At 60.6% G+C, this 14,582-nt stretch overlaps 1 protein-coding gene across 1 annotated transcript in view; it reads left to right on the forward strand.

Annotated features, from left to right (window-relative positions):
* SLC17A9 (solute carrier family 17 member 9) overlaps positions 1 to 14,264 on the forward strand; it is a 16,191-nt gene extending 1,927 nt beyond the window's left edge. Inside the window, 13 exon segments of the mRNA XM_017881219.1 lie at positions 3,476 to 3,673; positions 4,072 to 4,162; positions 4,164 to 4,212; positions 6,965 to 7,064; positions 8,670 to 8,800; positions 9,326 to 9,422; positions 9,632 to 9,728; positions 10,279 to 10,366; positions 11,244 to 11,278; positions 11,719 to 11,834; positions 12,237 to 12,292; positions 12,414 to 12,443; positions 13,021 to 14,264. Coding sequence (XP_017736708.1) covers positions 3,476 to 3,673; positions 4,072 to 4,162; positions 4,164 to 4,212; positions 6,965 to 7,064; positions 8,670 to 8,800; positions 9,326 to 9,422; positions 9,632 to 9,728; positions 10,279 to 10,366; positions 11,244 to 11,278; positions 11,719 to 11,834; positions 12,237 to 12,292; positions 12,414 to 12,443; positions 13,021 to 13,184 — 1,252 coding nt within the window. The 3' untranslated portion in view covers positions 13,185 to 14,264.
* Positions 14,265 to 14,582: the final 318 nt, after the last annotated feature.

Below are 14,582 nucleotides of genomic sequence, written 5' to 3' on the forward strand. Positions count from 1 at the left end.
GCCTCCTGCGCCCCCAGCAGGATGGAGGATTCCGGGCTTGAGGTCCTAGTGAGCCCTCAGGCAGCTGACTGTATGGGTCATCCTCTCCAGCCTGACATCCTTGTCTTCCCAGCGTCTGTGGAGGGTGCCCTTGTGCCCGCCTGGCCAGCACCACCTGCCCAGCTCAGAGAAGGGGCTGTGGCTGCTGCCTGCAGCATAGGGCAGATTGCTTGCCTGGAAGGGCTATTCTTGACTTCCTCCTTCCAAGGAGGTCAGGGAGTGGCTGTGTGTTCTCAGTACTGTGCTGGCCTCAATGGGGGTGAGAATCAGTGCCACTGAGCTTTCTGCCATTTCTAGCTAACAGCCAGACAGTGCGGGGCAGGTGCCACCTGGACACAGGTCTCTCACCTTCCCCCCGCCTTTTTTTTTTCAAGACGGAATCTCTGTCACCCAGGTTAGAGTACAATGGTGCAATCTTGGCTCACTGCAACCTTGACCTCCTGGGCTCAAGTGATCCTCCTACTTCACCTCCCAGCTGGGGCCACAGGTGCACACCACCACACTCAGCCTCTCAGCTAATTGTTTTTTGTTTGTTTGTTTTGTTTTGTTTTTGTTTTTGTTTTTTTGAGATGGAGTCTCACTAGATGGAGTCTTGCTCTATCGCCCAGGCTGAAGTTCAGTGGTTTGATCTCAGCTCACTGCAACCTCCGCCTCCCAGGTTCAAGTGATTCTCCTGCCTCAGCCTCCGGAGTAGCTGGGATTATAGGCACCTGCCACCATGCCTGGCTACTTTTTGTATTTTTAGTAGAGACGGAGTTTCACCATGTGGGCCAGGCTGGTCTTGAACTCCTGACCTTGTGATCCACCCTCCTCAGCCTCCCCAAGTGCTGGGATTACAGATGTGAGCCACCATGCCCGGCCCTGGCTAATTTTTAAAGTTGTGTTTTTCTTTTTGTGGAGCCGGGGACCTCCCTATGTTTCCCAGGCTGGTCTTGAACTCTTGGGCTCAAGTGATCTGCCCACCTCCGCCTCCCAAAGTGCTGGGATTACAGGCATAAGCCACTGTACCTGGCCCTAAAGCTCCTTTTTAAAGGCACCTTTGGACTGTGTGACTTTTAGTGGAAAGTTAATAGTGGGGCCGCCATGTCCCTTCTGCAAGCCTCCTGCGTTAAGTCAATGCAAACTGTTTACAGAGAGCCTGGGGCCAGATAAATAACAGAGCTGCGGGTATCAACCATGCCAGGGCAGGGCATGGAGGCCAGGGCTGTACTGGGTTAGGCGGGCTGGCAGTGAGGACTGTGTCCTGTGGTAACCCAGGGAGCAGACCTAGTCCCCAGACCCAGGCCACAGCCAGATATGGGGCAAGCCAGTTGTCCCAGAGTGGAAGCTGCAAATGATGCTGGTGAAACCACACTCACAGCTAAGTTCCAGGACAGACAGCACTTCCTCCCACACGACTTTCTCCAGACTTCAGGGGTTAATGGTTGGCCCTGATGTGGGGAGGGGCTGGAGCGGGACAGCCTCTGGCAGAGCGGGAGGTGTTGAAGCTAGCTGTTCTTGCCTCTAAGATCTCACTGGGCCTCCCTCACCAGGACTGGGAGTGTGAGCTGGCTGGCCTGGCTTTGACCTCAGGCATGGTCAAGGTCAAGGTCATGGTCAAGACCGACAAGTGCCTGACTTGGTGGTCTTTTCTGCTGTGGGAAGCGTCCAGGCACAGACTTGCAGAGAGCACCAGGAAGGCCAGATACCTACCCCTCTGTCCATGGCACACCCTCGTCCACTCTGGCAGGTTCTTGGGAGCACACCCCCTGAGTGCAGCTGGCTCCCCGCACAGGCAGACAGGACCTTTTGGGAAGGGTGGGGTGAGACTCTCCAGTGTCCGACTCGTCTGCTGGTCACCCTCTCCCCTGTTCTCTTTGAGGCCCATGTGGCCTCCTCCTCCTGGATGTCCCCTATCCCTGGTGATGCTGGCTCTTGGCTCCTGGCTGCAGCCTCCTCAGCTGACTCCTGCCATTCTCTTGGGTGACTTTGAAGTCCACGGGGGCTGTCCATATGGCACCCTGGCCCTCACCCTTGACCTTCTCTCCTTGGCCTGCCAGTCCTCAGTCCTGCCCTTCATCAAGACTCCCAGCACTAATACCTTGAACCCCTTTGGTTCGCTGGCCAGGACTCAGGCCCCAGGCTTGGAGCCCTGGCTGGACCCTGGCATCAACTTCCCCTCCCCACTGTGCAGACCTGGCCTCCCAGGGGTGACCAGCACCCAGCGTGCCATCAGGACCTGGCCCCTACCCCTGCCTCGCAGTGGCTGTTTGTCCTTGTTGCCCTCCTGACAGCCCGTACTCTCAGGGGCCATCCTCACCTGCTTCACAAAAATCGGAAGTGGCCAGTGGGAAATCCTCTAATTCCCCTCCCCCAGCTTGAGGCAGGGATGGGGGAATCCTGTCTCCCAGGCCCTTCCCTCCTCTGTGAGAGTCACTGCCGATCCAGTGCTGACCCTGCCCAAGCCCTCTCTCCAGCATCTGACTCAGCAAGTTCCAAACCAAGCTCCCCCAGGCGACCTCCCCATCTGGGGCCCCACTCAGTGCCCCCATCCATCTCAGGGCACAGAGAGAAGTCTGCGTATCTAGCGGACTGTCCATGTCCAGCCCTGTATGCTGCTCTGAGTCCTGCTGACCCCCATGGCCCTGCAGCCCGTGCACCTCTCCTCACACATCTGCACACCCCAGCAGCCTCCCAGCTCACCCCCAACGGGTGCCTTTGGCTCAACCACAGGACCCAGGGATGGAGCTTCCCTATAACTCTCTTTAATCAGGGACAACAGCAGCCAAGGAGCCTCATTTGCACAGGAGCCAGGAGCCATGTGCGGAATTCAGAGGCCCTGGCTGGGAAGGCCTCACCCCTGCCCAGCTTCCTCCAAGGGGCCAACCGTCCCCCTGGCACTGTGTCCTCCCCTGGCCACCCAGCCCCACCTGCCTTGAGGTTCTCAGCTAGGACCCCCTGTGCTGCCTCAACCTGGCCGCTCTGGGGGCCCCTTGCCCACCACACCCCACCCCCACAGTCAGTGGGCTCTCAGCTGTCATTCCTGCCTGGTGCCTGCCTGGTACCTGCCTGGACCGAGGGAGGCTTGAGAATGTGGCACCACGTGCTGCTGGTCCTCGGCTTTGGGGGCCTGGTGGCCTGGTCGCCGGTCGTGGGGAATAAGCAGAGCCCAGCCCAGGCACCTTTTGTGGGGATGAGTTGTTGCTGTGACCTGCCTGAGTGCTGGCCACTCGGCTGCTCCCAGCCGTCACTGTGCCTCATTTCTGGCTGCCTGTGTCCTCCCAGGGGTCAGCAGACAGGTGTGATTAGGCGTTTGAATGCTTGCCAAGTTGCCTTCCATCGAAGCTGTCCCCATTCAGTCCCACGTCCCCCAGCTCGGGGGAGGTCTCTAAGTGACAAACTCGAAGCAGCAGGGCCGTGCGGCCTCCCCAGGGCCTGACCATCTCCTCTCCCTCAGGCCCGAGTGCCAGGCATGGACAGGGACGCTGCTGCTGGGCACATGCCTGCTGTACTGCACCCGCTCCAGCATGCCCATCTGCACTGTCTCCATGAGCCAGGACTTTGGCTGGAACAAGAAGGAGGCCGGCATCGTACTCAGCAGCTTCTTCTGGGGCTACTGCTTGACGCAGGTTGTGGGCGGCCACCTCGGGGACCGGTAACTGCCCCCTTCCCCGTCTCCAGGCTGGTGGGGGCTGCTCCACTGGGGCCACCAGAGGCCAGTGGGCTGGCTGTGCTGCTGCACACAGAGGATGCAACTCCCAGGGAAGGAGCTTGGTGGATAAATTTGGGCGAAGACACCCGGAGGAAGATGGGAGCTGGGAGGGGAGAGGCCAGGCGCGGCAAAGCCCCAGGGCCCTGCAGGCAGAGGAGGCAGGCGGCTCCCCTGGAGTACCTGGTCTCCTCACGAGGCAGCTCTGGGGTCATGAGCAGGCCCTGTAGAGGCAGACAGGCCAGGCCCATCTCCGAGCACCCACTCGAGGGCGGCCCTGAGTCAGGGTGGTGCTCCTTGGTCCTGCGCAGCCACATCCTCACCGCCTTCTGTCTCCCCTCCAGGATTGGGGGTGAGAAGGTCATCCTGCTGTCAGCCTCTGCCTGGGGCTCCATCACAACCGTCACCCCGCTGCTCGCTCAGCTGAGCAGTGCCGCACCGGACCTTCATGACCTTCTCAACGCATCTCAATGCTTGCTCCAATGGTAACGGGGCCGCTCGAGGCACTTCCACTCACGCTCTCTGGCACCAGGGTGGGGAGACAAGGGGAGTGTGCATCGGATGTGTGTGCAGTCCACCGCGTTGCATTGGGCAGGTAGTGTACAAGTGTGTGTATGGGTATGCCTGCATGCATGTGTACACCAGTGTTGGTGCATGTGCAAGTGCGTATGTCCCTGCAGATGCGTGTGTGCAAGCAGTGTGAGCGTGTGTGCTGTGCATGTGTGTACATATTGGTGCATGCACACGTGTGAGTGTGCACGTGTGTGTGCAGGTGGTGTGCATGCCTGTATGCGTGTGTGTGCGTGCCCATATCCATGTGTATGTACGTATGCATGCCCATATGCGTGTGTACGTGCGTGAGCGTGCCCATATGCGGGTGTACGTGTGGCCATGCATGTGCCTTCTGTAAGTGCACACTCTGCAGTGACACACAGGATCACAGAGGACACCTGCGTAGTGAATTTGCTCCTGCCCCTGAATTTTGTTACCAAACACCTTAGTTCAGTGGTGGATTCCAGCTGCAAGGGACCTGCTGTGGGACTCTGGGTTTTGTGAATTTTGGTCACATGTTTCCGATGATGCCTCCAATACTAGGGCCTTGGAGCGCCTTAATTGTCAGGAGAACAAGGTGGGTGGGGGGCCAAGGGGGCTTTGGGGGGCCCCTACTTGTCTGAGGTCCCCTGGAAAAACAGCTAGGCCTCCAGCCTGCAGGGGCCTGCCCACCCCACCCCAGCCTGCCTGGCTGCCCCACCCACTGGCAGTTCCCGGCCTGGCTACTCCTCCCCCAGTGTCCTGGGCCATCCAGACTCCCCACTGAGGACTCCCCCTACCTTCCTGAGCCGGCATCAGGTTCAGAGCCCTGGCCATGGCTCCCCTAGAACCTCTGCCCTCCCTCTCCCCCAAGTCCAGACTTTGGGGAGTTCCCTCCCAGGTCTCTTTCTCCTCCCTCTCCACACTCTCACCCCACAAGGTGACACCTGGAAGGTGCTGCCTGGGACTCTCTCCGTAACAGAGGAAGGGGGTCTGCCCAGGAGAGAGGCCACTCTCATGGTCACAGGGTCTCACATGAGAACAAGGGCCCTACCACCAGTGCCCACCGGGCCCTGTGCATGGCCCACCCTCAGAAGAGGGTGCAGTGAGTGCAACTGAGGACTTAGGATTGTGTGTTTACTGTGAGACCCCATCCCAGAGCCAGCCCCTCCAGCATCACCACCTCCCCAGGCACTGCCCAGGTCTCACTGCAGGAGCTTGAGGAGGGGAGGGACGAACAAATCGCACCCACCTGGAGGGAGGACAGGCCTGGCGGGGGGTGGGGGCCTCATCTTTGTTTACTGAAGGGTCTTCGGGGTGAGGGAGGAGGGTCCTAAGGCTGAAGCTGTGAAGAAAACAGTGGCACTGCCTCAGACTGGGCTGACCAATGCCTCCTAGGTGTCACTGAGAAGACCCTCAGCCCTGGGGCAGGCAGCTGTCCTCGTGGGCAGCTCTGGGGACCCAGCAGGCAGCCAGACCCCGTGGGCTCACTGCCAGCTCCAGCTGTGCTTCCTCTGTGGGGGCCAGCTTGTTGTGCTACGATGACTTGGCACCTGTGGCACATTCTGTTTTCTAGAAACCTTCAAAGTCTGGCACGTCTCAATGTCAGATGTCATCCTGTGCCCACAAGCCTACTCTGGGGGTCTGGGGGGTAGCAATGGCAGCCGCGTGGTAACCATGGGCACCACCTGTGGCTGGCTTTGCCGTGTTTGTGCACGCTGTCCTCGGGCAGAGCAGAGACGCCGGGTGTCCCAAGACTTGTGGCTCTTGCTGTGGGGTATCGGACTTCTGGAGGGAACCCCACGGAGCCCCGCCAGGCGGCCCCCAGCCTCCCTCGAGGGAGTGAGTGATAGGCCCTGCCTCTGAGCCGTGAGCCTGTGAGTGAGCGCTCTGCGATTAAAAGTTACAGGCACTGGCCAGGCAGGCGCTTCCTGTGTGTGGCCGTCTGTTTGACGATGCCCTCCTGCAGGGTAGCATCAGCGCCTTGTAGACAGGGCCCGTGGGTTTGGGGTACAAGCTTCTGTTGTCACAGTGGCTCCGTGGTGCCTCCCCTCACAATGCCAGGCTCAGAGCCCTCTGGATGTGGGGCTGCATGGGGTGGTAAGGTGGTTTCCAAACTTCTAAAGCGGCCGAGAACGCTTGATCCAAAAGAGATCCTGGGAGGAAGCTCAGTTAATACAACAGAGAAAGGCAGGTTTCCTGGGGGAAGGATGTGTCTGTGCACGTGTGTGGCAGGTTTCTGTGCATGCAGCTGTGTATCTTCGTGCATATGCGTGTATCTGCGTCAATGTGAGCACCGTGCAGCACTGCCAAGAAGTGGTGTGCTGGTGGACCCGTGCGTGTGCAGGTGCGTGTGCACATGCTGCGTGTGTGTGTTGGTGCCAGGACTCTGTAGAGCACAACTGGAGGCCGGCGGTGAGAGTGTGCACATGTGCGTGTGCGTGTTCGTGGGATGGGAGGGCTGGCTTCGAAGCAGGGGTGTTTCCCGCAGCTATGCGGGTGGCATGACCCTGAGCGAGCCTTGCCCAAAAGGAGTCTGTTTCCTCAGTGGCACAAAAAACCCTGCCCTGCTGGTCCCTCGGGTGGGTGAGGTGAGCGAGAGGGACAGGTGGACGTCCTCTGGAATCACAGCCCAAACCTGAGCAGATGGGCCGGGATGAGCCTCCCTGGATGGACCCCGAGAGACTCTCCCTCCACTCGCTGCAGGGGTTTACTTCCCTGCCCTGACCAGCCTGCTGTCACAGAAGGTGCGGGACAGTGAGCGAGCCTTCACCTACAGCATGGTGGGCGCCGGCTCCCAGTTTGGGTAAGTCCTGGCCTCAGACGGGGCCCAGGAGAGGCCACCAGATGAGCCCCTTGCCAAGTGGCCCCTGGTCTGGGTGGGGGATGGGCCACATGGCCTGCAGGGCCACCATGGGTGAGGTGGATCTGACAGGCGCCTTTTGGGCTCTGTAGCCCAAGGCTGTGCTCTGCAGGTGCCAGCCCCAGGCACCGCGCTTGCTTTGTGCATATTTCTGCCTTTCTGGAGTGGCTGGCAGGTGATGAGGCTGGGACCTGGGGACATGGGTTGGGGGAGTGGCCATATCTCATTTTCTTTCATCTGTGCTAATGAAGCCAGATGCCACCCCACCCTCTGCTGGCCCCACCCCGACAGGAGGGTCTGTGAGCCCTGCAGCGTCTGGACCAGGGTGGGCTCTCAGCTGGCTGGAGGACGGCTTGTCCTCATCCACAAGGCGGTAACCCTGTGCCCCTTGGTCCTCCTTCCCAGTGCCCACTCCTTGGGCAGCTCCAGACCCTCTAGCGATGCTGGCAACCTGGATGGAGGCCGGGCCTGGGGTGGGAGACCTTCCCAATGGTTGTAGCAGGGTGGATAGGTGCAGGAGCTGACAGGGGCTTCCTAATCGCTGGGCTCGGGCCCTCATGTTACTGTTGCTGAGGTTCAGAGGGGCGGAGGCGGCCCCTGTAGGTGGGGCCAGGAGCAGCCCCAGGCAGGCCCAGGGTGACCAGATTCATCAGATAAAAACAGACTGCCCAGAGGAATGTGAATTTCAGATAAACCAGAGGGGATATACTCCTACTAAAAGAATGAATCCTCACTTCTCCAAAACCTGGTTTCTTTGGGTGTCCTGCGGTTTTTCTGCACCCAGGTGGGGAGCAGAGAGAGGGTCAAGTGTGGACTGGAAGGGGCAGGAAGAGTGCTACCCCAGCCCGTCCTGGTGCCCAAGGCCAAGCCCTGCTGCCCCAGGAGCTGTGTCCACCCCACAGAGGCTCAGCGGGAGGAAGGAGGCCCCATCTGGATGCCAGGCCCCGCTTTGGGTCTCTCTCTTCCTCCTTTTGCCATGATGTTAAGTGTTCCCGCAGGTGCCAGCGGAGGGGTCTCTGCAGCAGATGGGGGCTGGGCTGCCAGCCAGGTTGCACCCAGAAGGGAGCCTCTGAGGAGCTATTTGGGACAATGAGATCACGGGGACAGGGGATGGGGGTTGTTGGATTTGGCCATCATGGTATTTTTGCATCTAGAAATATTTTGAATTTTAATCTCAATGAGGTTTGAGGCACAAACACCGTGTGGAGTTTCACTGTAGTACATTCTCATCACCGTCTCCTCCTCGGTGCCATTTAGTTGAAAAGGATCCACATGACAAATTGTGGGCCAGTGTGAAGCCCTAGAAGCGAGATGTGAAAACAACGTGAGTTTCCACAGCAGCCGCCCGACTGGCCCGACTGCCCCGTGTGTCCAAAGTCCTTAACAAAATAGGCCGGGACGGGGGCTTCTGAGCTGCCGCTCTGAAGGCGATGAAAACACCTTCTTTTCCAGGGGCTCAGCCTGCACCAAGGTGGGGTTTCTGAGAGGCCCCTCCTCGCCCAAGGGGTGCCGCTGAGGGACCTGGCCACGCTCCCCCTGTCTTTGCAGGACGCTGCTGACCGGGGCAGTGGGCTCCCTGCTCCTGGAATGGTACGGCTGGCAGAGCGTCTTCTATTTCTCCGGCGGCCTCACCTTGCTTTGGGTGTGGTACGTGTACAGGTACCTGCTGAGTGGAAAAGGTAACGCAGGCCGGGTGGGCTAGTGCCGGGCACCACGGCTGCCCAGTGCCTCCTCCCTTGGTGGCAGCCACTGAGCAGCCTGGAGCAGGAGCCCGGAGACAGCGGCCTTGACCTCTCAAAGAATCCGGCAGTGAGGCAAAGTGCTCAGGTGCTGAGCTGTCAGCGGCTCTGCCACCTAATTCGGTCTGGAAGGTTCCATCTAGGGCTAAGGCAGACACCCAGGAAGACCTGCTGGGCAGGTCAAGGCAGGGTGCAGGAGGAGCCGAGCCTTTGGGTGGCCAGGACGGGGCTCTGGAGGATGCTGTGTGGAGGGTCGTTCAGAGCGCGGTTAGGTGCCTGGTAGGGAAGGCCACGGGAGGCCGTGTGCAGCCTGAGGTGTGGGCGGAAGGCTGGCGCCCGTGTGCAGCCTGAGGTGTGGACGAGGGCTGCTGACCCCTCTGGAACCACCCCCAATCCCCAATCCTTTGGAAACGGACGGCGCCTCCCGCCCTGATAGCCATCACTTTGAAACCGTTGCTCCCTCAGATCTCGTCCTGGCCTTGGGAGTCCTGGCCCAAGGCCTGCCGGTGTCCAGGCACAGCAGAGTCCCCTGGAGACGGCTCTTCCGGAAGCCTGCTGTCTGGTGAGCTGGGACCTGTGCCGCCCTTTGGAGCAGCGGCCGGTGCCCATGGGGGTGTGAACCTGGCTGGATCTGACAGCCCCTGAGCCAGCAGGGCCTAGGGCTCAGAGAGGTGGGACTCTAGCCCCCAGGGGAGGCCTCTCGGGGTGGGTCCCACAGGCCCGGCCAGCTTGCGCAGCACCAGAGTCATGGTCCACCATTGGGCCCCGCAGGGCAGCCGTCATCTCCCAGCTCTCTGCAGCCTGCTCCTTCTTCGTCCTCATCTCCTGGCTGCCCACCTTCTTCAAGGAGACCTTCCCCAACGCCAAGGTGAGTCGGGGGCTCCTGCAGGGTGAAGGAGCGCCCAGAAGGCACGAGGCTTGAGCTGCACCAGGCACTGAGGGTCCTTGGCCTGCAGATGGTGGAACCCTCGGCTCCTCCTGGACTCCGAGGGTCCTGGCACCGCCAGGCTCTTCCTCTGGGGAGGACCCAGTCCATGCTCGGGGCAGGTTTCTGTGTTTGAGGCTGGAAATGATGTGGGCGCTCGGTGCCTTCCGGCTGTGGCTGCAGCCCTCCCAGCCCTCACCGGTGACCTGCTGGCCTGCAGAGCCCGACGTCAGGGCCCGAGGAGGCCGGTGCAGGACCCGGGATGTGGACAGAGGGGTCACCTGCGGTCAGTACGGTTCCTTCTCTGAGGTTGTCTTGCTGCCCCCCCGGGTGGTGGTCAAGACTCCAGAGCTGCACATTCCCAGGAGCAGGGCTGGCCCTGCGGAGAACTTTCCTGGGCAGTGGTGGGCATGGGGGGCTGTCCAGCCTGCTTATCCTCTTCCAGATGGCCGGGTGCTAGCCCTGCCCCTCTGAGGCCACACTCCCCCTGCAGGGTTGGATCTTCAACGTGGTGCCTTGGTTGGTGGCGATTCCTGCCAGTCTATTCAGCGGGTTTCTCTCTGATCATCTCATCAATCAGGGTGAGCCCCGCGGAGGGGACCGGGGCGGGGGATCACACCCTGATTCGCCTCGCTTTCAAGAGGCAAGATGCTCCTCTCCTGGGGGTGCAGCTTCAGCACATGGAGAGCTGGGACAGAGGGGCACTTCTTTCCAGGCTCGGCCTCCTCCTCAAAGGGTGGGATTAGACTGTGGTGAGAGGGTCTGGTCTCACGGTGACCGTGGAGCTTGCCCCTGGGGGCCAGATGCAGCCCCTGACCCTCTGGGAAGGCACCTGGTGGGGTCAGAGGTTGCAAACATCCTTGAACCTTTGGAAGAGCTTCTGTCTTTGTTCCATGTGCTCCAGACCCACGCTGGGATGAGCCCCGAGTGGGCTGCGTGTTTCTTCCCCTAGTGCAGTGTCCTCACAGACAGGTACAGGCGGATGCACACACGTGCCCACATGCTCTCTCCACACATGTATGCCTATTCTTAGAATGTTCGTGTTTTTCCTAATTGCAAAAGGAATACACACACGTTGTGGAAAAGCTGGAAAATCTGGAACAGCAGAGGAAGTGGGGCCGCTCGCCCCACCTCTGTAACTGCTGTGTGGCCGTTCTTCTGTGTTTCTGCCCAGACCCACGCCTTGGGAACCTTCCAAGGGCATAGGCGCTGCCTTGTAGCTGTGCCACACACACGTGTGTGCGCACGTTTTTGCCCACAGCACGGGATAGCTGTCTTGAGCCCCAAGCCTCCTCCTCCCCTGCTGCCCCTCTGCAGCTGTTCAGGATGGGACCCCCTCTGGGCGCTGCCTGGGGTGCCAGCACGAAAGGCCTAATGGGAGCCCCTTCCTTGGCCTCCCCCTGTAGGTTACACAGCCGTCCCTCCCCTGTAGGTTACACAGCCGTCCCTCCCCTGTAGGTTACAGAGCCATCACGGTGCGGAAACTCATGCAGGTAGGAGAATCATTCCAGTCATTCTTTCTGGATATCCCTGCTTTGTTCAGGGTCTCCCAGGACCACAGGCTTGTGTCCCCAAGTCACCTGATGTCTGGGACCAGGCAAATGCCAGGCCTCCCCACGTGCCCAGCCCCGGGGTCCAGAGGGGGCTGTTTAGACGGCTGTCGGGGGGCAGGCTGGGGTCAGCATCCTGTGCCCCTCTGGGCCCAGGCCTGGGCTTGCCCACGTCGAATAGGGCCTCTCCTGTGGAGCGGGGCTGATTCTTGGGGCCTCCTCCCAGATCTCCTCCGGGGTCCTGGTCCAAGAGAGGCTTTCGGTCCCAGCTGACCTGACCCTTGTGCAGTGTGCCCAGGGCAGCTGTCGGGCGGCCGAGTCAGGAGAGGGCCCAGCTGCAGGCAGGCCGGGTGCCTGCCCATCACAGTGGTGCTTTCCTGCAGGGCATGGGCCTTGGCCTCTCAAGCGTCTTTGCTCTGTGCCTGGGCCACACCTCCAGCTTCTGTGAGTCTGTGGTCTTTGCATCAGCCTCCATCGGCCTCCAGACCTTCAACCACAGGTGAGGGCCGACTGCTCCATCCACCAGAGCCACCGTGCTGCCAGCATGCCCCAGGCCCGTGCATGTGAAGAGGCATCTCTGTCCGCCTCTCTCTGAGTCTCTTCCTCACACTTCACCCCCTTCCCAAGCTGCTGGGCAGCGATTGCATCGAAGACTCAATAGGAGTTCTGTGGGAACCTGCACTTCCCATCAGTGAGCAGCACGTGTGTGTGATTGGTGCGAACGTGCTTTCCCCATAGTGCTTTACTCTCAGGAGACGCTTCCTGCACCAGGTCCTCCATGAAGACGGGCGGCTGGGGCTCGGCTTGGCGTGGTGTGCAGGGCTGGAGCGTTTTGGCCAGGGAGCAGGCCTGAGCGTCTCCCAGCCCCTTGGCCGCTCACCACCCTCTTTCCTCCTCGCAGTGGCATTTCCGTTAACATCCAGGACTTGGCCCCGTCCTGCGCCGGCTTTCTGTTTGGTGAGGACCTTGCCCACCCCAGCTTTGGCCCTCCCTGGGCCTCCAGGTGGGTGGGCCATGGGAGATCCCAGACGGCTTTCGCTGACCGTCCATATTCTCTCTCGCTCTGGCCTGTTCACAGGTGTGGCCAACACAGCTGGAGCCTTGGCAGGTGAGGGGCGGGGCTCTGCGCCCAGGAGTTCCCCTGTCTGTGGGGTTTGAGCCCACCGAGGGGCTGCAGGGTGGGGTGTGCTTCCCTTCAGAGAGGGTCCCGGTGTCAGGGGAGGGCACAGACCCCAGAGCAGGCCTTCCAGGTTCCACTGGACTTTGCTGACAGCAGGTGGCTCAAGGGTCGCCATCTGCCCTGACTCATAAATAGGTTCCAATCCTGGCAGCCCAGGGTCCCCGGACACCACCTGGCCTACTGAGTGCCTTGGATGGTGGGGGCTCCTTCTCCAGCTCAGCCTCGCCTGGGCCGGCCTGTGGCTCCCATTTCCCCTTCAGCGGGACAAGGAGGGCTCATCACCAGGCCATTTCCTGGATGGCCTTTGAGATCTTTGCCCCTCCAAGACCCTCCAAGTCTGAGCCTGACCCACAGCTGGGACACCGAATTCAGCCCTGGGAACCGTGGGGGCTTCTATCAGGCGCTAGACCCCTAGCCCTTCCCCGGCACTACCCTGGGACCTAGGGTGGGCATGGGGCCTGGGCTGCCCGGGAATGCTCAGCCCGCCTGGGCCTCTCTTGGGCAGGTGTCGTGGGTGTGTGTCTGGGCGGCTACTTGATCGAGACCACGGGCTCCTGGACTTGCCTGTTCAACCTTGTGGCCATCATCAGCAACCTGGGGCTGTGCACCTTCCTGGTGTTTGGACAGGCCCAGAGGGTGGACCTGAGCTCCACCCACGAGGACCTCTAGCCCCCAACCCCACAGCCTCTCCGAGGACCCAGGCACCGGCAGCCCCGGGACAGAGGGGACTCAGTGTGTGGGACTTGGTCACTTCATGTCAGACGCATGAGCAGAGAGGAACTGCTGTAGAGCCTGAAGCTCCTTAAGGAGAGTCCACACCAGCTGGCAGGAGGGTGGGGTGGGCCTGGGTCTGGACTAGGCTCGCTGCTCTGTGGGCCTCAGTTTCCCCACCTGCCAGCGGGCTCGGCCCTGTCCTCCTCACAGGCTGGTGTGGCCGTTCGGGTGAGTGGAGTTATTGTTAGTCGGCGCAGCCTCATTCCCACCACGATCTGTTCTGCGTGGTTCTGCCAAGCCTCCCACAGTGCTGTGGGTCCCGCCAAGGCTCCCATGGCTGCCGTGGGTCCCGCCAAGCCTCCTGCAGCCGCCATGCTCTCCGCAAGCCTCCTGCAGCGCCCGCCTGCCAATGTGAGGCTGGCACCAGGCTGCAGCCTCCCCAGCCCCAGCCCACTTTGCTGTGTCTCTGGCAGGACGTCCTCCGTAGTGGGAGCCGCCCTGTACGCTGTAGGATGCTTAAAGGCATCCCTGGCCTCCACCCACCCTTTGCCAGCAGCACCTACCCTCCCTCCTCCCAGTCAGACAACAGCCAGAAATGTCTCCAGACTCTGCTCAGCCTCCCCCGGTAGCCACCCTCGAGACACGACCTCAGAGTCTCTGTGTCTCCCAGCAGCCTGACAGAGACCCCCAGGGCACGGGTGGGTGGCGGGTTAGAGACCCTTGCCCTTCTCTGGGACCCTGGCGCCGCTCTCTCCTCCTGTGGATCCCTCTGCACTAACAGTGTTCTCAGTGGGCAGATGCCTGGGCACCCCTTGGGCCCTGCCCAGCATGGCCATGGCACAGGTTCTCGAACCCGCATGGCTTTCCCTGGCCTGGTGATTCTGCTCTCCAGGGACAGCTGGCACCTTCCTCAGGGGCGGGCCCCATGCACCAGAACACACAGTCCCACCTTTCTGGCTTCCTTCCTTCCTTCCTTCCTTCCTTCCTTTCCTTCCTTCCCTCCCTTCCCTTCCTTCCCTTCCCTTCCTTCCCTTCCTTCCTTTCCCTTCCTTCCCTTCCTTTCTTTCTTTCTTTCTTTCTCTTTCTTTCCTTTCCTTTCCTTTTCTTTTCTTTCTCTCCTTTCTCTTTCTTTTTTTTTTAGACGGAGTCTCGCTCTGTCGCCCAGGCTGGAGTGAGTGGCGCGATCTCGGCTCACTACGAGCTCCGCCTCCTGGGTTCACGCCATTCTCCTGCCTCATCCTGCCTCAGCCTCCCGAGTAGCTGGAACTACAGGCACCGCCATCATGCCCAGCTAATTTTGTTTTGTATTTTTTAGTAGAGACGGGGTTTCACAGTGTTAGCCAGGATGGCCTT

This window comes from Rhinopithecus bieti, unplaced genomic scaffold (genome assembly GCF_001698545.2).
Source record: "Rhinopithecus bieti isolate Rb0 unplaced genomic scaffold, ASM169854v2 scaffold_12573, whole genome shotgun sequence".
Taxonomy (NCBI): domain Eukaryota; kingdom Metazoa; phylum Chordata; class Mammalia; order Primates; family Cercopithecidae; genus Rhinopithecus; species Rhinopithecus bieti.